The sequence below is a fragment of the Pagrus pagrus genome (assembly GCF_965226575.1).
Source record: "Pagrus pagrus genome assembly, chromosome: 9".
Lineage (NCBI taxonomy): Eukaryota > Metazoa > Chordata > Actinopteri > Spariformes > Sparidae > Pagrus > Pagrus pagrus.
In genome coordinates this window covers 9,965,393-9,991,572 of record NC_140193.1, presented here as the reverse complement: position 1 = coordinate 9,991,572, position 26,180 = coordinate 9,965,393, and the positions used below count along the sequence as shown (strand labels likewise).

The 26,180-nt window shown below is 39.6% G+C and overlaps 1 protein-coding gene across 19 annotated transcripts in view; it reads left to right on the top strand.

The window, feature by feature from the left end:
* The window catches only part of stxbp5l (syntaxin binding protein 5L), a 141,595-nt gene that overhangs the window by 93,962 nt on the left and 21,453 nt on the right, over positions 1 to 26,180 (top strand). For 6 of the 19 annotated variants that reach the window (XM_084362015.1, XM_084362014.1, XM_084362013.1 and 3 more), the window contains exons 8-21: positions 1,037 to 1,160; positions 4,677 to 4,752; positions 5,324 to 5,478; positions 5,653 to 5,725; positions 7,215 to 7,362; positions 7,855 to 7,922; positions 8,519 to 8,559; positions 9,328 to 9,542; positions 9,833 to 10,008; positions 10,740 to 10,865; positions 14,032 to 14,183; positions 17,188 to 17,256; positions 18,526 to 18,591; positions 23,983 to 24,087. In XM_084362015.1, coding sequence (XP_084218141.1) covers positions 1,037 to 1,160; positions 4,677 to 4,752; positions 5,324 to 5,478; positions 5,653 to 5,725; positions 7,215 to 7,362; positions 7,855 to 7,922; positions 8,519 to 8,559; positions 9,328 to 9,542; positions 9,833 to 10,008; positions 10,740 to 10,865; positions 14,032 to 14,183; positions 17,188 to 17,256; positions 18,526 to 18,591; positions 23,983 to 24,087 — 1,594 coding nt within the window. The remainder of the gene's footprint in view (positions 1 to 1,036; positions 1,161 to 4,676; positions 4,753 to 5,323; positions 5,479 to 5,652; positions 5,726 to 7,214; positions 7,363 to 7,854; positions 7,923 to 8,518; positions 8,560 to 9,327; positions 9,543 to 9,832; positions 10,009 to 10,739; positions 10,866 to 14,031; positions 14,184 to 17,187; positions 17,257 to 18,525; positions 18,592 to 23,982; positions 24,088 to 26,180) is intronic. The other 13 variants (XM_084362018.1, XM_084362003.1, XM_084362020.1 and 10 more) reach the window with 3 other exon arrangements.

Here is a 26,180-nt window from a genome sequence, read left to right as displayed (position 1 = left end):
ACACATACAGAAAGTGGTTAAAAAATAACAACCTTTAAACTATTTATTTATTTATTTATGTTATTAATATGGCTGTTGGAGAACAGTTTGGTTCAGTACACAGAGCTTCAGACACAAAGTCCAGCAGGAATAAAAGCTAAGCCATTCGCAAGTGTTGCACTGTTAGTACATTTCCAAATACTGATGTGTGCACCTCACTCCTGTGTTGTGCTGCAGTAGGTGTTAAACAAATGCAGTTGTTTCTAGTCTTCTGTGGACGTATCTACTAATAACCTCTCCAACTGTGGCCTGAGTCATCCCTCTTGGGAACATTGTCATATCAGTGGTGGGTGTTGGAGTGTAAAAGCCATTGAAACAACGCTGAAATGAAAAAGGGATCATCAGGTTGGTACTGTATGTTTAAAAAAGGCAAATAAATAAGTTTAGAATATTATGCGAAGTGTTGAGTGAGTGATTAATACATAGCAGCAGATGAATGCAGGGCAGTGAATGAAAAGCAAGCTTGTGCTCTGAGCTTCATCACTGCTTTGTCATTTGTTGTTTTGGCTTGAAAATGACCTTGTCTGCCTGCACCTAGCTGAGGTATCTCAGCCTGCACATCACTGAACAGAATACGACTGAATATCAGTTTTTAAAACTAGAAAGCTACCACAGACATTAATATACTATCACAGCCCCAAAGATATGTTGTCATTTTGTGTTACATGCAGTCTAAATCTTGCTTGGGGTCCCAATACGGTCTCCTTTTCAACATTGGAACTGTGCAGAGCAGCTTCTATGGTATTTATTTATAAGATCATACTTAATTGATCTTAACACTTGTGCAGATGGGGCAGATGTGGTTTGTGTGGCTTTGAATATTGTCTTTTTTTTCCCATACTGAATTTGGATAAAAGCATCAATTACAAGCCGTCCTTTGAACAAAGCAGTTTGTTCTCTGCTAATACATAATTCAGTTGAAGCTTATCTCAAACATTTTGACATACTGTATTTATCAAGTCTGTAACAATTCATTCCCTCTGTCTCGTTGTTACAGGCCATCCATTCAGTCGGCTGGCACCATGAAGGGAAGCAGTTCATGTGCAGTCACTCAGACGGCAGCCTGACGATGTGGAACCTCAGAAACACCACCAAGCCATTCCAGGTCACCTTCCCTCATGGTGAGACGCACACAGTGTATTTTACTTTCTCTTTGAAGTACTAATGATGAAACTTTGATAATCCCATGCTGGTAAAAGTGGGTCCTTGGGTTGCTCTTAATACACCTGACTGACAGAAGACATACCTTACATGAGGATCAACCTCTGATTTGATGTATTGATTGCAGATTTAATTAAATTATGTGAGAATGTTGGCTGAGAATACTTGGCTCTCAGGTGAGAAGACTTCAACACGAGTTTGATTAAATGATTTAAATGTAATCTTCCTCTGTCTAGGCCTCCTTTTTTCTCTCCCTCTCTGGAGAGGGAAAAAGTGGTGGTGTAGTGGTTTGTGTGCTGGCAGGGCATCCCGACCTTGTCAGATCTCTGGTGATGAATAGTCCCCTTGCTGTGAGCTGTGATCTCAGACAAAATCACAAAACAGGAAGGCATGAGGGAAGGACGTGGGCGGTGAATGTTAGGGACAGGGCAACGTGCCTTAGGACGTGGTTAAATACAGCAGATTGTTTATGTCCCAGATATCTGTCTGATTTTTGGTATTACACCAGGCAAAAGTGAAAGGAAGAGGACAGAGGGAGCTGCAAAGGAACAGAGGTGAACTAAGGCTATGAGGAGAAAAGAAGAGTAAACATGTTATCTCCAGGGGATGAAACCATCTCCCTCTGTTCTAGTAGCAGATAAAATAACTTATTCTGTTACAAAATGGATAAATGAACTGATTCTGGCAGGGCATTGTATCACACCACCAGACCCAGTTTGGCTGGCCGCTTTGCGTGCTGGATGCTGCTGTCACTGGCTGTGCTATTTGTTGTGCTCAGATGTCATGCTGTGAGCTGGAGGAAGACCGGAGGCTTGTTGCCCGCCTCAGTCTGAACCTGCTTTAGGAGCTCTCATAGAATAATGTTTGTTACAGCTGATAATGTCACGACAAAGTCATTAGCCATAGCAATCATCCAGCCTCACATATGGGCAGTCTATAAGTAAGATATTTGTGTACATACTGTATATGAGTGTAGTTGAATTATTCTTTTTAGTTCTAATTGAAGCCAGAAAACATTAGGAAAAGTACTGTGAACAGTATCGTCTATGCCATGTTTTCGTAAGAGAGCATCTCAGGGTTAGAGTCAAGTCAAATTGTACAAGTGTGTCTGTATCATGGGACTGTATCATGTAACTGATTGGTATATCTATAAATTTATAGTGCATTTATGAGGAAGCAAATTATTGATTCTTAGATGCATCATGATTCTCTCTTGAAAAATTACGTCTCGATGCAGAAAAATTGCTAATCAGAAATGTAAAACCCAATTATTGACATTACGATAATCTGAAACTAATTTGTAAGGCTGTGCCATGTGTTCCTTACGACTGAACTAACTGGATGGAGAAACATCACATAACTAAACATGTGCACACGTGCTAGGCTAGGACACATGTTGAGTATTGGTGAGGATCGCTGAGTGTTAGCAAAGATAATTGTACATACATCTGTTTATTTGAATTGTGGATCCTTACAAATTTTGTTTTAAAAGAAGGGCATAGACACACAGCGAGAATCAATAAATCATGTATAGATTATTAGGGAAGTATTGATAATGGTTTTATAATCACCTCGTAGCCTTCTGCACTTTGAGTCTCTGTTGGGCCACAGCAGTCAAGGTTTTAGTTAATTTGTGTCTTTGAGGGACAAATGAAGAAACAGCTGTTTGAGCTAATGATTGCACTAATGAATGTGGGCTGTTGTGTAACCTGAGGGGAAGGAGGAGACTGACAGCTACGAGGTGAAAGGACACAGAAGGTGGAGAGAGCGGAAAAGGGAGCAGACACATTTGTTTTCTGAGGAAAGACGACTCATTGAACAGAAGCCCATCAACAAACAGGATAACAAAAATCCTTGAAATTGAAAAAATAAGACAAGATGAGAATCAACTTTCCTGTCTTGCAGCTGAAGGTTTTATGCGACTCTTCTTTCACATGTCCAAATGCAAATACTACAAAAATAGTCAGAGTATGCAGAGATTCACATGTAACAATAAATGCTGACCATGTTATGTCAGGGTAAATCTTTGTCTCGGTTTGACTGATATCAAGGCATTATCAAGAGGTTTGGCCATTTTTCTGGTACTCTCTTTTCCTTCTCTCCGTCTTCTCCTGCTTTGACATTTCAGTGTGTGTTGTAATCCTGAACCTTTGAGCCTGTTCAGTGATGATAAGTCACCGTTTCCCAGAGCTTTAGCTGGCTAACAGAGATTGTGGATAAGAGGCAATGTGTAAACAACTTGAAACCACCTGAAATCTCATGTACTGAACATAAAGTGTATATAGGTGTATGTAGGAAGTCTGATGTCGGCCGGATTATATTTCATAATGACAAACGTTTGACAGTGAACATATTTGCAGATGTTAATTTCCAACTCCAAAACTGTATCTTTACTGTATGTCTTCAAAATCTTCACTTTTAAGGATTTAATTCCTTTTACTACAATATCTGTTCCTGTTCTGTTTGTTGTTTAACAAAACCATCATATTTCCCAGTCTCAACCAAATGTTTAACAGCCTTCACCTAAAGCCAAAATGTTTGTTTTTAGTAAAAAATAACGGCAAAAATGCTTTTCTCCTATTCCCTTTGCACTGTTTTGAGTAAGAAAGAATAAATTAGAGCTCTTGCTGCAGGACACGTAAGAATTATAGAGCAGCACAGGTACATTAGATGATGTTAGTAGTCTTATTAAATGCTTTCTGTTTGTTAATTCGTTGTTATTTAGGATCTACCTTGAGGGCAATATTTTTTTTTATATTTTAAAAACTCAGGACAAGTGAAAGTCTAGGAGTTCTATATCTTTTAAAGTTTTCTTCATTTGCTCAGAAATGCTTTGTTCAGACTTCTATAATACAAGATACATAATTATCTTACTATTTTACAACGCAACGTTGCATAACGAAATGCAGTCTGTAGTCCCTTGATGCCACTACTAATGATAGAAAATGTATGGATGGAATAATTAATAATGTATTCAAAAAAATATAAATATTTTTTATGTTTGAGTGCGAAGGAGTTTAGGAGTCAGCCTGCGTTCTAGCATAGCCAAACAGATCTCCACAGCTCTGTCACAGCCTGAGGAAAAAAGCTGCCCTGTAGTCTGGTGGTACAACAGTGGATACTTCTGTAATTGCTAGCCAGATGTCAACAGGATGAACAGGGTGGCTGGGGTGGGTGATGTCTTATAGTATGCCCAAGAAGTGAAATCCAAGGACCTTTCCACTTTGAATTTATGAAATAATAAACTTTTTTAGCCTGAACTACAGTGTGCTTATGATATATTTAACTGAATCACATATAAGTGGAACTGACACCAGTCTGTTTTAACATGAAAACGAACCCGATCAAAGTGCTTACATGCCAAAAAGTGTGCATCAGTTTTGGTAGGGCTAGGAGGGGATGTTAATAGTACATGTAGTACTGTCTTGAAATGTTTGAAATTTTGTCCAGTATTTCACTATTTTTTTCTAATTCAGGAAAGATACAGAAGGATGGGAGAAAGGAGTCATGTAAACCCATACTCAAAGTGGAGTATAAGACTTGTAGGAACAGGTCTGTGCACATATGCAAATATTGCCTGATTTCATTCTGTCTTAAGCTTCATGATTGTACTAAATCATCATTTGATTACACTTAGGAGAAGATTTTTCCGTGGTTATTTCATGATGTAGTATATTGACAAGACACCCTACTGGGTTATACTTACAGTATAAGTCTCCAAAAGACAAAGCATTTATGTTCTTAAACATTATTTTATGATTGTAACCTCTCAAAATGTGATCATTGGGCGGGGAGAGTGAAATTACACACTTTAATCGCAATAAGTTACACATGCTAATAGAAATGAATTACACATTTTATAAAGAGAAAAAAAAAAATCAAGAAAAAACTACACACACACACACATATATACAGTTATATATATATATATATATATATATATTTATATATATATATATATATGCATGTCGATTTCATTCATTAATGTATTCATTCATTTATAGTTTAACTGACTGATTAATTTATTCATTTATTCCGTCATTCATTATGTGGCTATTCAGTTTGAACTATTAACGTTGATCTGACCAAGTCTTCCTAAAGTCCTGTTTTCCCCCCACCACAGCGAGCCTTTTATTATCTTCTCTGGAGGTCTTTCATATGACAAGGCGGGGAGGCGGCCAACGTTAACCATCATGCACGGCAAGGCCATCACTGTGCTGGAGATGGACTATCCTATTGTAGAGTTTATGGCACTCTGCGAGACTCCTTACAATAACGGTAAGTACATGCAAAGACTCTGATTAAACTGGTGATATCTTCCGGGGTTCTGGATATTTCTTTTGTGTCATCAAGAGGGCTGTGGATAAATTAGATATTATCCTAAAAATGCTTTAAAAAGTCTATCTGTGTGGTTGTAGCATGATTCTCTTCAGTATGGCTTTCATCCTACAGAGGTCCAGGAGCCTTACGCAGTGGTGGTGCTTTTGGAGAAGGACTTAATCGTGGTGGATCTGACACAGAGCAAGTATGTGTTCCATATATATAAACACACCTTTCAGCAGCAAAGCAGCAAGTGACTGATAGCCAAATGAGAGCGTCCTATCATGTCAACTTTTGACGATATCACTTGGTGTCACCTAAGGGGGGAAAAACACTACCATTTATCCATAAGCCAAACCTGCCACAGTCAATAACAAGATGAAAGACTTTACTCGAATCCACACTTCAGGGAGAAAGATAGACCAGATGTTGTCCTTTAATAAAACATGTCACTCTGCTCTCAGGGGGGAAATACTACCACTCCTGTTAAATTACTTTGTTATCACTATTGGAGGGAATGAAGATGAAGGTGAAAGGTGCTGATGTGGTACAGTTTTGACAGATTAACACCTAAGGCCTTTGAATAGCAGCAAAACACTATAAATTAGGCTTACAGTGTGAAGGGCATAAATTAGGTAACCAAGTTAATTAGGTAACCTAATTAAAACTGTTAGCTATAAATATCTCCTGATAAGGCTTAATGTAGTTTTAACTTGTCCTGATTGTCTTTGTTGACATTGTGAGCTCATTGATTAGCTGCTAATTTGAGTTTAAATTATCCATCATAAATAAGTCAATGGCCTGCACCCAGAGGGTGTACTGTAGATCTCATAACTGATTCACAGAATGTATCCCCACACTAACGTTCGTAAAGTTTACTGATGAAGGAATAATTAGCTCCTCCAAAGAGGTTATCATTTCAGCTGTGCCCATTTCTTTGATGGTTGGTTGGTTGGTTGGTTTGTTTGTCAGCAGGATTACACAAAAACTATAAAACAGATTTCCACAAAACTTGGATGGAGGATGTGTCTCGGACCAAAATAGACCCTTTTCACTTTAGTGCGGTAAAGGGATTATACAGGGACAAATCCAGGTTTTTCTTTTCTAACTGTCTTTAGCATTGTGAGATAAGACATTTTTTGACATATAGCATGGATCTTGATGAAAAGAATCAGTCATATTCAGGTGTTTGGTGTCAATGAGTGAGCACAATTTGTTCTAGATTCTTGATCTGGTGAACTTAAATTATATTTAAGCAGTTATCAATCACTGATTTAAAATTGAGGGTAAGCAGAGCAGTTTGATATTGGAGTAGGCTTGATTGAATTACAGGGGACTGTTTGGCCTTGGCATAGGTATGCGCTCTACTGAGTGCCGTTCTATTTAGTATCTGGAATGTAAACAATCCATTACAACATACAATACCTGTAAATTCTCAGCCATTGCCTCATTCTCGCGCACAGCAGATTATATATTATATTATATATATCCAATAATACCTTCAGTTGTTTAAGTTTGCTGAATTATTCACAAAGAGAACCTTGATGGGTTCTGATTTAATTAAACATACAACACAGTATGCATATAAACAAATCTCCTTGTTATTTAATGATGACTTTAACCCCCATTTCTGTTCATTTTGCCGTAGTGGTGCTAAGCTCTTCTATAGCTTATCAAATGCATGTATCTTGCAGCTTCCCTGTCTTTGAGAACCCTTACCCCATGGACGTCCACGAGTCTCCAGTTACCTGCACAGCCTATTTTGCAGAGTGCCCGCCCGACATCATCCCCATCCTCTACTCTATAGGAGCTAAACACAAGAAGACCGGCTACAGCCAAAAGGTAGGACAGGGACAACATGAGAGACGGATATGCTCCTTTTATGATGAAATTCTTTCAATTTACAATGTTTGAGGAAGTTGTAAAGATTTAAAGAAAGAAAATCTAAATCTTTTCATTAACGTTCTCAAAATCTTTACACATTGTTGACAGAATAAAAGTAATAAAGGTGCTTGTATAACATAACAATGTGCCTCTGTATGCTACTGCTTCAGCACCTACCCAAAACAAAAACATATTTATTTCTGGTCTTTCAAGGTTACAAACTGCAATATGAATTATCTTTTAGGATTCATGAAACAAAAAAACAGCTTTAAAAATAATTGCTGCTCTGAACTAATTATGGGTTACCATTAAGATATGAATCATTTTAATTAGTAAAATTTCATATTTGAGGAATAAGAAGTTGTTTTGGTATAAAATGCCTTTTTACAGGCAGAGCCCAGTGGGAGAAGAAAAAAAATAGTGAAATTTCTCTCTTTGTAACCATGTCAGGAGTGGCCAATCGCTGGAGGAACATGGACGTTAGGCTCCCATACCTACCCAGAGATTATCATCACAGGGTAAGTCAGAAATATATATTTTAGTCCAAAACACATAGCGACTGTTAACCTAAACTCTCGAGAAAAAACATCCATCACAGTTAACAAGAAACCCACAGTATATGCATGTTCTCACTCAAGCTATAACAGGACCAGGTGACTGTGATGTATATTTTCTGTTTATATGTGCTTTATAAGTTTGATTAGGCCTGTGACTAACCAGCACAGAGCAGTCTGGGACTGAAATCCATTGTAAGCTGTTGACAGAGATGTTAACTTTTTCTGAAGCAAGCACCCTGGGTAGTGTCTACTTCTAGGCAACACTCAGCAGCAGTCTGGAAGTATGAATTCAACATGGAGATATTCTCTGTAGTCCCCTTCAACTGCTTAAATTCTTGGCTTAGTGTTACTGTCCCTGAGGATAGAGTAAAACTTTAACTTCAGTTTAGCTGACAGAAACCATAAGGAATGCTCAGCTGACGATTCCTGCACAGTCTAACTTATGAATTTGTGGCATTAAAGCTAAGAGTACGGCTAAATACTGAACATATTCCCTTAATTTCCTGATCTGAATGAATTTTGCTTATAGACAAAAAACAATCTTTCTCTTTGTTCAGACATGCTGACGGATCTATTAAGTTTTGGGACGCATCTGCAAGTAAGTCCACTCTCTAAGCTTCTCGTGAGCTTCACTGAAGTGATTCATTTTGTTCATTTCAGGTTTTTTGTTACACAGCACGCTCGAATAAACAATAATTTTTCATGAATTCCATCATGAGTATTTTCACATTGGTCATGGGCTCTGAAAAGAGAAATTGTACAGACAGCTGTGCTCTGTGGCTGACATTTACTTACATTGCATCAGCCTAACAGACCCTCAGAGTTCAAACTTGCAATACCAGCCTAAAGCTACTGTATGTTGCCATGCTGGTAGGTATGACCGGTAATACAATTCATAAATGTGAAATAATGATTTGTCTTCTTGTCAAAAATTTTGCTATAAATGGCTCAAGTCCAGCCCTCTTTGATCAACTCAATCTTATCATTACTGTGCCCCGATAATGAGGCCACATGTTTCCAAGCAGCTCAGCTGTTTTTGCAGAAGTAGAGAAGAAATCTCAACTTATGAAAACAGTATTGTTTTCTGGATGGTGGAGAATAGCATGATGTAAGTACCTCTGTAAGACTGAACCGAACGGCAGATGGTAAGGTTTTTGAAGATAAGCTTGTTGTTATTTTATCTTGTAATTATCATCATGTAATAATCCTCAAAACCATCAGTGAATTAATCTTACCTTTATGTTTGTGTAGCCATATCCAGATAAATTATATGCACTCATATCACAGTCCATTAAAGTCGAGCATTACACTCCATACGATTGGTATGTGGTGATATTTACAGTATTTGCAATATTTCTCTAACCAGTCACACTACAGATGTTGTACAAGCTGAAGACCTCCAAAGCGTTTGAGAAGCCAAAGCAAGGTGAAGGCCGGGCGGCTGAGTTGGTGGAGGAAGACCCCTTCGCTGTTCAAATGGTCAACTGGTGCCCTCAGAGTCGCATCTTCTGTGTGGTCGGCATTTCGGCCCACATCATCCTGTATCGCTTCAGCAAATATGATGCCAACACCCAGATAGTGGTGAGTGGGATTAGAATCAAAATTCACAAGTTTCAGGAATGCAAGAAGGTACAATGATATTCTTACAAACTGCTGCTTCAAAATCGTAAGTGATTGTCTTTCAGAGTTATGTAAAGCAGCAAGCCTTGTGTTCTTTTAGAGGACTGTCTATTGAAAGTTCTCATTAGACTTTGTCACAGTTCATCCAATTTTGTCAGGCACCTGGAACTGCATAACAGCAAGTCAATGGATAAGGTTAACCAGCTGGCTGTTATGATTAATCTGTAATTTTGTATCTTTGTCATCCTCAGTCATTAGAGGTGCGCCTACAGTGTGAGTCAGAAGATGTCATCTCTCCATCCGAGAATGAGAACAATCCCTGCTTCACAGAGTCCGGCCCCCACTCACCCCAGCCCCACCAACAACATCCACCCAGCCCCGGCAGCAGGACGCCTGAGGGTATCAAAGACAGCATCCCCTGCCTTAAGTAAGATCTCCTCACACAAATTATAGTTTCTCTGTGAAAGACGACAACACAAACCTGTTTTCAACAAATCATTTTATCAGTTTGCCAGGAATTGTTTCTTTTAACATTACTAGAAAACACAGTTGTCGGCATATTGGCAAAACAAGTAGCTTGTGATGAAGAGCCTCTGTCAGGTGTCATTTGTAATCAGACTGAATGTTTGTTGTGGAACAGGAGAAATATGTCCCCCTAAGAAATAATCCAATAGTCACTGTGAAAGAAATGATAAGATCTATTATCTTTTTGTTGCTGCTCGTAAGTTTAAAAAATGGCTCAATTCTCTGGCTCTGCAACATTTTTCGAAATCTTAACTGGCTGCACCTTAGTCTTTACACTACAGTGTCCTTTCTAATGTGTCAGGGGATGAGGGTGGAAACAAGCAGAAACATATATATATATGTGTACAAACTCTATGTCATTATCAGGTATCTGTTGATTGGATTCAAAGTAAGTGTTGTGGCTGTGGCTCCGGGTATAGTGGGTGGTCCACTCATTGAAAGGTCGGTTTGTATTGTGAAGGGCTGATCATCGAAGTATCATGGGGCGTTAAAATGTGTACTAGCTGTTCTAGTTGGTTAGTTACTGACCATTTTCATGTTGGAAGCAGTCATGCTTGTGTGTCTCTTTCTCACTCAGTACTGTTGGTATCTTACACAGTAGTGGTCTAAACTTCTCTTGTGTATCTATTTCAGAGTTAAGGACCGGATGGTTCGGGTCCCTCCCGGCTACCAGGCAGAGCTGGTTATCCAGCTGCTGTGGGTAGATGGAGAACCTCCGCAACAGATCACCAGCCTGGATGTCAACTCTGCCTATGGCCTGTAAGTCTCCTGATGCATTGCAATCTGCCTGTCCATCTGTGTGACTTATCATGTCTCTGTCTGGATTAGGAATATTAACAAGAACAGAACAGAATTTGTTTTCCAGTATTCGTCAGTGCTGAACTGTTCCATGTCTTTGCTGATCAGCACTCAGTTCAGCAATCCATGTTTTAGTTTAGAGGAGTTTGCACAAATTGTTTACGGACAAAGAGAAAAAGACTCCACCTGAGAGACCAAGAAGGCTTTGTAATTGACAATAGATGAACTGTTAATAGCTTAATTAACTTTAATTCTGCATGGTTAAGGTCAGGATTGTTGCTATTATGGCCTGCAGCTAGTAAATCCTTGAGCACAAGGTTAGAACAGTGTTTAAACTGTTTCCTGCAGCTAAGTTTGAGGGGTCCGGACATTAAGACGTGCCAGCCAATCAGAAAAAAAACCCACCATATTTTCTGAGCTAATGCTTAAATACTGGATACAGTGAGTGAAGGTTGGGGTGGTGGCCAGTGAAAAGCACTTGTCAGCAGCTGTAACAACAAGATACATGGAGATGGAAGGTTAGAATGGCAAGTCTTTCCCATTACTGTACATGTAGTGAGAGAGGTACATACCTGAAGGTAACGTCAACTGGTTATATTTGTGCTTATGTATTCATAAATGATAGCGTGGGCTTAAACCTTTGGATATTGGGATGTAGTGCTGGAGAATAAGGAACGTCCTATTCAGCGCCACAGTCCTGCAGTCAGAACTTGCCAAATTAAAGTTGTAGACAGTTTACTGGACCAAGCTGCAAATGCAAATAGGCTAACATGTCGTAATTTGCGTCTGTCATCTTCTGTCTCTTTCGGGCTTTCTGTCTTTCTTACATTTTCGATTAGATTATCACATAATTGTTATAATTGACTTGAGCAATGTTTGACATTTCATCTACATGTTTTCACAATTAAAAAAATATTAAAATATGCTTTTTTGGTGTTGAAGAGAAGTTGAATGATTTCCTGAGCCCCACAGTGCTTTGAGACCACTTGCATGGTTTTACTGTGAATAGAAGTTCTGTTGGCAGAAACCAAATAAAATCACGGCTCTGTTTGAAGAGCTCTTTATGGGTCAAGGCACAACATTCATTTCCTTCTCTCCGCTAAAGCTCCTCACAGCTTGAATAGAATTGAGGAAATTGATTTATTTTGTTTTATTCTTTTTCACTTCCTCCCTCGCTGCTCTTGAAAACACACACACACACACACACACACACACACACACACACACACACACACACACACACACACACACACATTTAAACTGAAACACAAAGGAAAATTTTATGGTTTATGTTCTTCATACTTAACTATAGTATATGCTGTTCAAAGTAATGATTATTGACGCAAGTAGAATGTAGTATTTGCACATCATAGACATCTATTAAAGTTGTGACAGTGTACATTATATAACACGAAAGTAGCATAACACAGTGATGAACAGCAACATGAAAACATGTTACGTAAAGGGTTTAATGAAGAATTTCAGCAGCAACAAACTACCGCGAGACTGTCTTTACCTATTATTAAAGTCAGTACAAAGACACAGTTTAATTCTCACTGGCTACATGTATGTAAAATCAATGAAAGTAATCAACTGATGGAATAACTTTTAAACATTCTGAAAGTGTGAATAAAAAACTGAAGATTGCTTCTTATATCCCCACCACAGTAACACATATGACAGGACTCCTTTCTTTCTTTCTTTCTTTGCCACCATGTTTCCCCAGCTGTCAAGCCTTAACTTTGATCTATGAATGTTGTGGTTTCCCGGTAATGTCTGTTTTGCAGCTGGTGTTGTCAGGCTCAAGCTGTTGCTTGTACTGAAAGGTTGGATAAGGATAGGGTTCGGCCACAGATGCCTTTGCACTTTTTCTCAGTGCATTCTGAGTGACGTGTTTTCAAAAACATAATCATGTTTGTCGTATTGAAAATGCTGTTTACGTAGAATACATGACAAACAACCCTTTCAGACACTTGCATCTGACCATGTGAGTGACAGTAATATAAAGTGAGCCAGACATGTGCTGCATGTGGCAGAGCAATGATGGACCAGCCAGCACCATGTATGAGTGACATTTATGTATTTACATCACTCATTTAACATTTTTTCCTGACTCCTGAATTGAAAGACTATGTTAGAGGCATTTGTTGTGAATCAATCCAGTCGTCAGAATAAATGTTGGAAATGTGCATTTTCTGCAAACCAAGCACGTTAAAACGTAACATTTATTTATGTTGTAACTTAAGGTTCAATTTACAATTAATTTTTTTGTTTTACTGTTAAATGCAGTGCTTATGGTCTGGTTAGGTTTAGGCACAAAAACAGCTTGTTAGGTTTAGAAAAGATTGTGTTTTGCTAACCTGGTTCTGTCACCACAGAAACAGTCATCTCATCAAAATATCCATACTGCTGTAAATTGTCTCAATGTCTTGAAAAAACATCCAGATTTGTTGCCACTAACACAGCTATAAAATGTCTGTACATCTCATGAAAAATATGCAGTGGTTTCATGCTTAAAAATGTCGGACAGTGGTCTCTTGCCAAGGTATAACATAAAAGTGACTCATATACTTTTAATGTTAACGTTATATGACAAGTATTGTACAAATGTTGACATGATAAGTATGACATGCACAAATTTTAATGTATCTGTGGTTTGCAGAAACTTAAAATGTCACCATTTTATTCTGGTGACTGGGTGGTGTGAATCCATTTGATTAGTGCCTGATCAACTAGAACATCTATTGTCAAAAGACAAACAGAGAAATGACTGCCAAGAAGTTTCTCTTGATCAGTTAAGCCAGAGGCTCTAAAGCAGCCAGGGGGAGCAGGTGGCAGCGGGGCTCAATGGAAGTCTGGTATTAATATTCAAAAACAGCAGCAATAGCAGTGTGAGATAAAGACAGGCTTTTTGACAGTAATTATACCAAAATGTCACAGTTAATTTGACAGTGTTTGATAGCACCACATGTCGCACCTTTAATGTCAGTGAGAATAACCTGTTGAAAAAAATCTGCCAACAGTGTAATTGTCTCAGCTGAATAACACTCTCTCTCCTCTGTGTAAATGCAAATGTCTGTGTCTGTTCATGTGCACGTGCCTCCACGCTGTGTTTGTGTGTGTCCAGTTTGGCGTTTGGGAACTGTAATGGCCTAGCGGTAGTGGACTACTTGCAGAAAACCATCCTGTTGTGTATGTCCACTCTGGATATGTATGGAGCCGCCGACCCCTACCAGCGCCTTACCCGATCCCCCCGCAGGAACAGACAGTCCACCTCAGGTAGCACTCCCACACCTCTGGGATCCTTCCACACATACATGCACATACACAACTGTGCAGCCATACACTAAGGTGTCAATTATGTAGTCATTACATCCAGACTATCATCTGCTCTCTATTCTCCTGTCCTCTCAGCTGTTTTTCTTCTTCCTGTTTCTTCTGTCTTCTGTCTCTTTAATCTTTTCTATCTGTTCTTCCTTCTAAGGTGAAAGACTGATCTGTCAGGCCAATCTGATCTGCCTTTCATTAATAATGATGATAATCAATGATGCACGTGGTTTAATCATATTTCCGGTATAACTGATCAATACCAAAGCCCTTAACCTGATCAAAAAAATTTAATCATGTTAATGGATTCCCCTACACTTTTTATTCAGATTCCACACGAGGATGAATTGATAGCTTTTATTTCAATTATTATCATATTTACAGCCATGGAAGGGGACTTTTACAACTACTTCCAGATACTTGTTTATGAAATAATCATATAAAAGTATATTTAATATTTTTGCAGTTGAAACTGGACAGAGCTGTATACATATGAGGTAGTTCACCTTCACCTTAACCAGCTACAACATAAAAGTGTCAGTAATAGAAAATCCAATAATATACAACAGTGTGTAATAATATAATTTTGTAAGCGTCCATTTGGCTACATACTTTTGGTACGTAAAATACATTTTTATGATAATACAGTATGTTCCAACTTCAAACTTTGCTAATTATTTTTTTGCTAATTGATTTGCAATTAAGGATTTTATTGTGCTGTACTGCTACTTTTACTTATTGTATGTAGAATACTGCTCACTAGGCAGTAAATCGTAAATGGTCAAGTGCAATATCTGAATCGATCAAAGAGGCCAGATGTAGATTGTGAAATGGCGGGGCAGAGTGTCCAGCAGTCGTAATATATGTCCTGGCGCACCTGGCTCTTAAAGGGAATGGGAGACGACACTTGGATTGGTTTGATTTATGTTCTGCCCAAAACATGCCCATGACTAATTCAGAGTCTAAATACCACCTCTTTGTGCCATGCACCTCTTTGTGCCGTGCACCGCTTTTTGCGCCCAGATTATCCGCTGTTTAACTAACAAAATGGACTTGGACACGCCCTAAATGCAAGAGCGTGCTGCGTTTCAGACCGTCTAAATAGAGCCCTAATTGTGAATCATATCGCAATATCTATAGATATTATATTAGAGATACTGCACAAGTCCATCAACAAGTAAAACCCAAAAATATAGGAATCTTTATCAGCGTTCAAAAATGGCATCAGTCCAACCTTATTTCCCTCCTGTCTTTCCTCTTCTTCTCTCACACAATAACATACAAAGACCAGAAAGCACCCGTCCATCTCAGAATGCCTGTCACGGATATGCACTATGATATGAAGTGCATGTTAACAGGCTGCGTGTCATTCCACATTGGCATTATTATGCATGTTGTCGTTTGATTTCTCTGTCCTTTCTGTTCTCAGTCCTGCTTGAGCATAGATCTGTTAGTCAAAAGCCACAGAGGTCTTGTTTTACTTCCTGACCCCTGCACCCCTTTTCTCTGCCACTGATCTTGGCTGGTGATGGTCTCCGAAGCCTCTTATTTATACTAACCTACTGTAAGATATTCAGCCCAACCTTCCAGAAATTATAGTCTTAGACACCTTTCTTATTTCACCTTAATTTAACCTCTGGATTTGAGGGCATAACAGCTCCAGTGGTTTAATATTTTAGATGTCTAAGGTCCTTTAAGCAATTTAAAGTACTGAGTTTTCTTATTACATAATTCCCACAAGCGTAGCTGAAAATGCTTTACCTGTATTCAGGACTTTTGTGAAGGGGAACATCAAGGTAGATGGAGGGATGACTTTGGGCTTTCGAACCAGCTCTTTTCACTCGCTGTTGCATAAGTGCTTTTATTGACTAGCACAGCACTTTGTTGAAAACTGTTTCCAACTTCCTCTTCTGTAAATGTCTTTCTGTGTTGGGTCTTTAAAATCAATTCTGGGACAGAATTAGAAATAAAAAAACGGGAGCTGTGCCCTTTTTCTGTACCCCATGTGGTGGTGTTACGATCTCCAGCCCTTGCTTTGCTGACGTTAATACAATACTGGAGGAAAAACACTATAAAAAGTCAAAAGGCCAAATCTTTAAGCTGCTGGCCTCTTCTCTTTTTGTAGGATTCCATCTTTTTAGAACATAGTTTTCTGTCCTTCACACAACATTTTTAGCTGTTGTCCCCACACATATTTGTACGTGTACTCTATATATATGTCAAATCAAAGTTAAGTGCATTAATTAAAAAAAAAATATGCTTAATTATTTAGGTGTGTTTATCCAGTTATAGTGTGATTCATTATTAATACCAGCCTGTACATGGTAGGGCAGTAGGCCCATGACAAAACTATGTAAAAGATATATACTATAACTATTTGATGCAACAAGAGATTTATTTTGATGCTGATATGTTGCCAGCTAACACAGTAGTTTACCTCCTGTGCAAATGACCAATCACATCAGCGTTTCTGGGGTTTGCAGCAGTAGCGGGTATATCTTTTCTGTCCTCCCCTGACACTAACTCGGTTGCTGCTTGCTCTCACTTTCTTTTCCACTCTAAGCCTGTGTGTTCTTTTCTCTCCCCCTCCCCTCCTTTTTCCTCCCCTCCCTTCCCTCAATACTACATTTTTTTAACTAAATTTCCTTCCCCATCCATCCTTCCTCTCTTACTTTCTTACTTACCTTCACATTCTTCCCCTCCTTGTTTCTTTATCTTACCACCTTTTCTTCTGTCCCACACTACTCATACGCCTCTCTGCCACCGCTTTCTCTTTCCCACTCTCCTGTCGTCTTTCATCTCTCTCTGTCCTGAATCTCTACCCACACCTTTCACTCTTTATTGCGTCCCTCCATCCTTCCAACCATTCCTTCCCTCCTCCTCCTCCTCCTCCTCCTCCTCCCACCTTTTGGTGACTCTGTGGCTGCTGGTGTGGGCATGTGGGCCTGCCTGACAGAGTTTTGCATGCGTGGCCTGTCTAACTTTTATTCAGATTCAAAGAAAAGGATCCGTACATCCTATCAGAGTAAGTCAAGCCTTCCTAAAGGCTGGGGGACTGTGTGTTTGTGTGCGGGGGATTGGGGGGGTTTGGGCAGTGTTGGGAGAACAGCAGGGTTGGTAGGGACGGGATGTGGACTTAAAGCAAAGGACAACTCAAAGAGATGATTGGAATGAATATGGTTGTTTCATATCTGTGCTGTGCCATATAAAGCAGAGCCGCCCTATTCCAGTCATGTCCGACAGTATGCCCTTTGCAGAAAGAGAGCCACTCCTTTGAATCTTTTAAGTAAGGGCAGTTATAAATATTATATGATCCATGTGATTTATATTTTAACTGACACGTAGTTGGGGGGGGGGGGTGGGGTGAATAAAGCCTTGTTCATCCACTGAGGCAAGAAAAAATAAAATGTACGCAATTAGTTGATGATTACGAAGGAATTCTTAATGTCATATAACAATAAAGGTTTAATCAGAGTCCTTTTCAGTGTCTCTTCAATCATTTGTTAAGACAGTGTAAATGAATGAGGGTAAATTTGCATAACGAAGTTTTGCTGGAAACTTTTACTGAAGAGAAATAATTAAATGAATCCCAATTTTTTGAACTGTGACGACTCAGTGAGGCTGTTAATAAAGCCATAATGAGCACAGCTTAAAACACCCCACATTTGTAGTCAGACTAAAACGAACAAGAATCACAAATTTCAGCATTTGTTTTTTTGTTTTTTTTAAAGGGAGTAGGTGTGAGTTCTCATTCGGGCCTGTGCTTGGTGCATGCGATTAGATTTGATCAGATCCTGATCAAGTTCGTGTTTGTTCTGTTTTGTATTTTAATTGTATCATGAGATTTGCACTACATACTGCGCTCTAGATGCCTTACTGAGGTGAGGTTGATATTTTAATGCAATCTGTTTGGAGAGTAAAAAAAGATGTACATATATTGAACAGATTGTAGTGCAGGTCACATCAGGATTCAGCCACTCAGCTCCTGGAAAGCAAAATGAATCGTAGGAAACATTAACAAGGGGAAAGGTAAACAGCTAATGTCAAAGATTTTTCCAAAATCACACATTCACAAATGACAATTAAGTACATTGCACTGATTATGCATCTCATCAAAGATGATAAACCAAAGACTTTTTGATAAACTGTACTTTAAAGCTCTTTCTCAGGGCTCTGCGTGGCTGACATCACACAAGCTGACTTCTGTTAAACCTGTACGACTGACAGGGTTAAAAATAATCTGACAGCGTGCGCTCTACTTTTCTTCCTCTCGGCTGCCATTGACTACGGTCAGGCCTTACTGAACTCTCTGACAACCAGCAGTCCATTGACATGGAGAGAAGCAAGTCGCCCACCTCAGGTAACCTGCTGACACACACACACACACAGACACGCGCACTGCCACCTTCCCTGTATGGAAATGTCTTTTGTGATTGGCACTGTGATGCGGTTGTCTTTAAACGTGAGCTGTACCTACAGTATGCAGCCCGCGGGCACCTCACAGATCACTAGAGCATCTTCACCTGATGAGAATGGAAACTGTTTAAAATGGCGACTCATGTTCGATGTTGTAATATGGACTTTAATTGCATTTAAAGTTCTGAAAAAGTGCAAAAACTTCTGAAAGCCTCATTCAGGAGAACATTTTTGGGGAGAAAATGTAATGTAGTTTGTAAGCAACACAGTTTGATTGCAGCATTATGTGGCAGTTCTGATGCATTCTGGTTTTCCTTTATTCCTATGTATTTGTTATAATAGTATGTTTTCACAAAGGTAAGGAGGGACTTTCCATTTGCTCTGCCTCTGTATTTATGCCTCTTGGACTTTCTTGTTTGTCCAGTTCTTCTTCTTTTTGTTGTTTCTCTTCTTCTTTTGGACTGAGTGATACATCCTGACACTGTTGTGAGGGACACAGGGTAGTGTGAAAGTAGCCAGCAGCTACTGTTTGGAGAGACAGAGAGGAAAATGTAATAAAAGCAAAGCATAGGGATGGTGTTGATAAAGCAGTTTGCAGCAATGGTGATAACTTGCTAATGATAACTTGCATGATTTCATAAAATTAAGGCTTAAATATCTGTCTGAGATCAGATCAGAACAGTTTTCACGGCTGGTTAAATATTAATTTTCATCATCCATAATATATTATGAAAATAACTTCCTGTCAGTTAAATATTTACTGGCATGTTAGTCTGTAGCAGTGTTTGACTTGTATTAAATGCTACAGGATGTTTAATGAAATGGACATACCTCTTTAGAGGGGAATGAAGCATGTAATGTAAGTGTAATGATTACACTTAAGAGATGCAGTACGATGATAGATCTGTTGGTGGGAAGTGGAGTGACAGAGATAATCTGTGATATGAGAGGACGGTGGTGGACCAGAAGATAATGTAAGAGATGAGTCTGTACTGAGCAAAGGTTTGATGCAATGGAGGAGAGCTGTTTATATTGTGTTGAGGTCTGTGTGGGTGGAGAAGGGGGGATGAAAAGATAGTTTGTTTATGATTGCAAAGAAAGAAACAGAAATGCATAATGGATGGAGAGAACATTTCCTAGCAGGTGCTTTTGAATCTGTCATAGGGAAATTTATTATCTAAGCAAACTCAGGACTTAAAGGTCAAATGGAGTGTAAATCTGTGTTTAAGGCACTGCCATGCAGACATGCTGTGTCCCTATAACTCTATGTACTTTATAAAGCTCTACTCTCCAACCAGTACATTTTAAACCAACTAGATTTATAAGTGATGAGTGTTTTTTTTTTGTGTAACAGATATTAAATACACTCAGAACTAGTTTATTAATAGAAAACACTTTTCGCCGCATTTTCATTAAAGTGAGTAAAGAGTATCTGGTGTTCTTTCTACATGAAACCTGTGAGGTGTATGAGAAGAGCTTGTTTCATTATCAGCATCAACACATGGGCCTGAGACATTTCTATTTGCCCCAATTGTGCTTTTCACTTTTTTCAAGGAAAAGAAGGACACTTCAACAGTTTTTTCTTTTTTTAATATCGAGAATAGCACTCAATCTGTTAAACCTGCCAACTAAAGAAGATTATCTAAAACTATGAAGAAATTGAGTAAAACAAGTTCAGGGAAAATGTGTTCCTAAAGGAGAAATTGGAGGATGTTTATTATCTCTGAGCTAAACAGAGGAAGCTGCTTGTTCTCACAACCAAGGGTAGACCACCACTGATCTTTTTGTAATAAGACATCATTGGCTGGAGACAAATTCATAACATTTATTCTGTGGAATATGTAAATGGTTTGGCATGAGAGTGGTGCCATTGTGTGCAAATATTCAATTAGTCTCATTTGTTTTTACAGAGAATAAAAGCTTTTGGGACTTTTGCCAACACTAAGGCACTTAATATGCTTCTGAAAAAATAATTTGACAGGGTTCAGACCAGCAAGGCCCTTGCCTTCCCCCTTTCCCAGTTGGCAGTGTACCAGAGCTTTATCCCTGTCCTTACAGGTTGCTAGCCCACTTGGCTTCATGTCACTCTGTCTGACTGTGCCCATGTGGGCCTCATGGGTCCAAACCTTTGCATGATTCTAATTCTAGGCTCTCAGCTGGGACAGTGTCCATGGGAAATCTAGCTAGAGTCACAGAGACACTCAAATGTTTCCCCCCAATAGCCTATCAAGTCCTGCAGGAAGGGCTGTAGGCAGCTAGATCACTATGCTTAGCCTGCTGCTACCACCATCCTTACCTAATGTAAATAAACAGCTGTCAATAGATGGATAGATATACAAAGTACATGTGAACCTTTCTTTAGTGAAACATATAAACAGAACCTTGTTGCATTGCAGAGAACCAGTCAACATTAGACTTTGTATAAACTGACAGATATATTCCAGCCGATGCTTATTTCAGGTATAGCACATACGTAAGCATCTTGTTGCCAAGGAGCAAAGAAAGACCAATGCAGCATATCCACAGGAGGATGAATAGTGTGACTCAACAATGACTCAGTAAGTCAGAGATTACTCCGTCAGGTTCTGAAATGTTTGGCTTCCAAAAAACTCAGCTGCTTCGTGATGGTGGACTGTGCTTCAAGCAGGAGAGCAGTGGGTTTGCATTTCAACCAGAAAGGCAAAATGATTAGTTTTTAACAAGACAAAAAATGGCAAATTAAATAGCACATTAGAAATATTTTACGTTCTCCTTTTTGAAGGTTTCAGGAAAAGGATGTTTATGTTTTGTTCAGTGGAAAGTGGACAGATTTTTTACTGGAATTGATTGCAGGCTTTGAAAATAAACAGCACGTCTTGATGTTTCTGCTAGAGATCTGGATGTTGGAAGTTTAGAAATGAACATGTTACTCTATATTTGATGAGATTTTACATACAATATAAATACTATGATGTTTGTTGATGTTTATCCGGCAACCGGCCGTTAATGGTTACCTCTGTCTATTTCTAGGATACAAACATTGGTTGTCTTGGCCTTTAGCTTGTCTTTTTAAAAGCTGTCCTTGTGAGAACCCATCAGCCTTGCCTTTGATCCTCTGAAAGAGAGCATAAGAACAGAAGAATAACAAAACCAGAACAAGATGTTCTTGGCTGTCTTGACAGAGAGTCTTTCAGCATTGTGATTTGGACTAGGTCATGGTCATTCTACCCCATTACAGGCCTGTCGTTTGCTAATTAGAGAGATGGAAGAAAGGGAGAATAATAGAGAGTTGGATGAAAAGCACATGGACAGACACAGCGCAGCACAGTGTGATCAAGTGTCTGATTCGCTTTAACATTTACGCAGAGAGGGGGATAAAAGGCTGATTGGTAGAGCTCTTATACCGGATACAGTTTCAGAATCACAAGCTGCAATCAAGATGGAAAATGGTAACAATGGCTAATAGCAACCTGACCTCAGTAAAACCTTTTGTGTTAGCTTCAAAAACATCTTCAATTTTAATGCAAGAGCAATGGTAAGTACATTTAAACTTGTTATGGCTGGAGCTCAGCTGTGTGCTGCTTAATAGATTCAGTTCATAGTCTGTTCCTTCTGCTGAATATCAACTTCCATCATCTTTGGCCCAAAGAGACTGCCTGGTTGTCCCTGGCACTCGAGGCATGCTGTGTCTGTTCAAGGCCATATACAGACTGTGGACAGCTTATTAAAGAAGCCAGCCATCGTCCTGATTCACCTTGTGTGTCAGTAACTGCAGCCGTCTCTCCCACCTCTCCTTTACACATCTTCCCCTGTCTTTTTCTTCTGACCTTCTTCCTATCTTCCTTTTGTCATTAGGCCCTGTAATTGGCCCTTCTCCTGTCTGAAATCTGTCTCCCTCCACACCCTTCCCATTGTCTTATTTGTTGTGTACCAGGGTCTGTTGTTTTGCTTTAGGGTTATGTGTTACATTTCCTCTAGGAGCTTTACTCCACGAGTGGCTGCAGGAGGCTTATTTGACCAGGCTCAGTAGTGAGGTGGACTAACAAGCTGAGATGCCAGTGATCGGAGTCTGACCCGGCAGGATATATATTTAGCTGTGAGCACTTCACGGGAGAAAGGGTGGAGGTGATGGCTGAAACTTTACGTTGCCACCTGCTCAGTTCCATGCAACTGTAACCAGCAAGTTTTCATCTAAACCATGCTGGTGTACTTTCCACAACCACCATATCTGTAATACACGCACACCATATTTCTACTTATAAATCAGTATAAATAAAATACATGGACATGAACATACACACATATAAGGTAGAGTGTACCAGTTCAGTGCAACTAGAGACAAATGGTAAGAAAGTTAGGTCTCAGCTAAAAGAAATCCATATCGTGCATCCCTGTTACAAATATATTGTTTACTTTGTTTGAGAGAGGTGATTCTCCCCGATGAATGAGAACCTTCATCAACTTTAGAAGTGGTAGCAACAACACTTTAAATAAAATCTACACTTGCTGTGTCACAACAACAGCCTGTCAGCAGGTCTTTTGTCAGTGTTCCCACTTTCTCCAATCAGTCACGTTTCTGCAGTCACAAGCTTTTCAGGCACAGCCTCAGGTGCTTGGTAACAAACAGGAACACTGACAAAAAGGGAGAATATCGGCACTCTGCCGCTGGGTTTGCAAACTTGAGCTCTCCCCTAAGTTTCTATCGTGATCAAGGCTGATGACATTTCAACCAACCAGTCGCCTTCATCAAGCATCCGTGGAAATGATGGGGTAAATTATTTGTTGTCTGTTTGAAATACATGTATTAAAATGGTTTAAAAGCCTTGTTGGCTTGTTGACACTAAGTGGTGGTGTTGAGGGATTAAAAGGGACCTTGAGGGATTAAAAGATACTTAAGGTCACAGTGACATGTGAATGATAAAGCTGGAGGACTGGCTTCCTGTATGGTGCTGGAGAAAGTAGAAACAGTTAAAATAAAAAAGTGGATGACGCCTGACCCTGAGGTCAGAAACACTTTAATTGTAGTTGTGGTATTGTTTGAGGTATTGGTGATCATGTGTTGTTATAGTAGTAGTAGTAATGGTTGTAGTAGTAGTAGTAGTAGTAGTAGTAGTAGTAGCAGTGGTGCTGTTGTTGGTTGTGATAGTAATAGTTGTTGTTTTTAATTAAACGTTTGAGTTTCATATTTGTGGTGGAATAGTAACCTTCCTGTTAACCCTTTTTGTTTTCATAACCTCTCAACTGTTTTCCTTCCTGTTACCTGCAAGTCTCTCTTTCCCCCAGTTCACCCATTGTGTTTGTCTCTCCCCGTTGCCCTGAAAAGTCTGTGTCTGTTCTGTTGGATCTCCTATTCCAGTTCATTACCCAACCTCCCTTCACAATGACCCACGCGTCCTGCCAGAGCCTGTGGCCAGTCTGAGAGCCAGCCACTGCAGTCCAGTCTTTTACTTACTGGACAATGGTAAGAGGAGGGATGTGTCACAGATCTCAGCCTCTTCATGGAGTTCTGCTTGTGGTTTTTAACTGTATGGCAATACTGCAACAGGGGCGGGAAATGGGATAATTGGGTTGTCTTTGGACAAGTGGTTGGTTTGATGTTGCACCTTGCATGCTAACTTTGCTTCCACACTGTGAGCAACACTATCGACATAACACCATCGGCACACCTTATAGAGCTACAAAAATGGGGAACTTGGCTTGATTAATTTACTAGAATGTAGTGTAAAAGCTGTCTTTGTCAGTGAGCAAAAAAAAATTTTTTTTAGCTTCCTTGTTGCCCAAGTTTCATTAAGATGAGTTACAGAATGGATGACAAGTTTAATACAACAATTTCAAAGCTTTTCTGTGTCGCTTCCACTTTATTTTGAAGGGTAAATGTCTAAATAAAAAAGTTGAAGGACACATCCATCATCAGCAGTCGATGTACTAGCACTGGCTTGTAGGGTTGTTCCGATACCAATACCAGTGTTGGCAATGCCTACGATACTGCTGAAAAAGCTAGACAGATATTCACTGATACTTGATCCGATCCCACAGAATTAGTTATCAGAAACGGGACCCTGCTACTTCCCAGCAGCACCACATACACTTGTGTGCCACTTAACAGATACTTAACTTCACAAGTAGCCAATATCCATGAAAGGCAAGTAACTTCAAGCACATTCGTAATATGCAGTCTATAAAAAAATTATAATTACTGTAATTACTGTAGCTGTATAGGCTAATTACTTTTTAAACCCACTGGTATCGGATCTGTATTTAGTATCACTAAATTGTGATGAGTATCAATAAAAATGGTATCAGAACATCTCTACTGGCTACCAATGTGGTGTGAAATTATGGAGAAACAAATCAATACAAGCGTGTTCACAGGTGGCAGGTGGGAAGAGGGTTCTTGTCCTTGTTGCTGCACTGGCTTCTCCTACTGATTTGTAAGTATTTAGCAGTGACAAGGACTGTAGTACACAGAAACTTGGGAATCCCAATTAAGGTGAAAACACTATGAATATTTAAGATACAATAAAATATATCATTTTTCAACGATCAAAATGTTGTAGATACAGTTCTCTACACAAATGCATTCTCTCGCGCCATGATCGGTCACAACAGAATGACCCGTCAACCAAGTTGCTTGCAGTGTAAACAAGCTGACAGGGACTGTGTTTCTAGGAGTAGACTGTCTGTTGCTGCTGTGTCAATGTGTTCCATGCTTTTGTGCAGACGACTGCTGCTGTTGCATTATCCCTCTGCCCCAGCTGCAGGGGTGGTAGACACAGTAATGTTTGTTGTATGTGCCAGATCTGGGCTTTGAACTTGGATCCTTCATCATTGGGCATTGCTGCAAAGCAGGCTTGGGAAGAGGAAGGGGTTGTATTCCAGCTCCTCAGTCGTCAGTGCCTCTAGTGCTTCATTCTCTGTGACGTTAATCATTGTGTCTCCACTGGAACCACACATCTTTGTCATCAAAAGGCAACGTGCTTTTTTACCGGACTGTAGCATTCAGAGCTGTCTGTTTGTTTCTGTCTGACAGTGTGTGTCAATGAACCAACAGCTCTCGTAGTGTTATCATCTCGGCTAACATTCATCACTGTCTTGTCCCTAACTGACTGCATGGTGCCCACTATGTGGCAAGCTGCTGTGCTGATAAATATGACTTCAGCTTGCTTTGTACGTTTATCAGTGTTGTGGCCTGATCAAGTCCAACATTAGCCCCATTGGTGACCTCAGTGCACTGTATATTCATATGATTTAGTTCCCTATGCAAACCTCAGGAAAAACAACATTATTTTTGGCTTTAGGAATGACAATGGGCCAATCCCAATGTCCACACTCACAGACTTTCAGGAGTGTTCCCGGTCTACAAGAGCTGTCCCACTGTCAAATTGTGAAGTGCATGCGGGCTCCCTTGCAGACATTCTGCAGACTTTGTCCGATGGAATAACCCACAGTCCATAGCGTTTCATGGGGTTTCCATGGGTTACCAGGGGGAGCCCGACAATGTTTGAAAATAACAGTGATAACCCAGATTATGGTGCTCCTGAATAGCCTATCTGA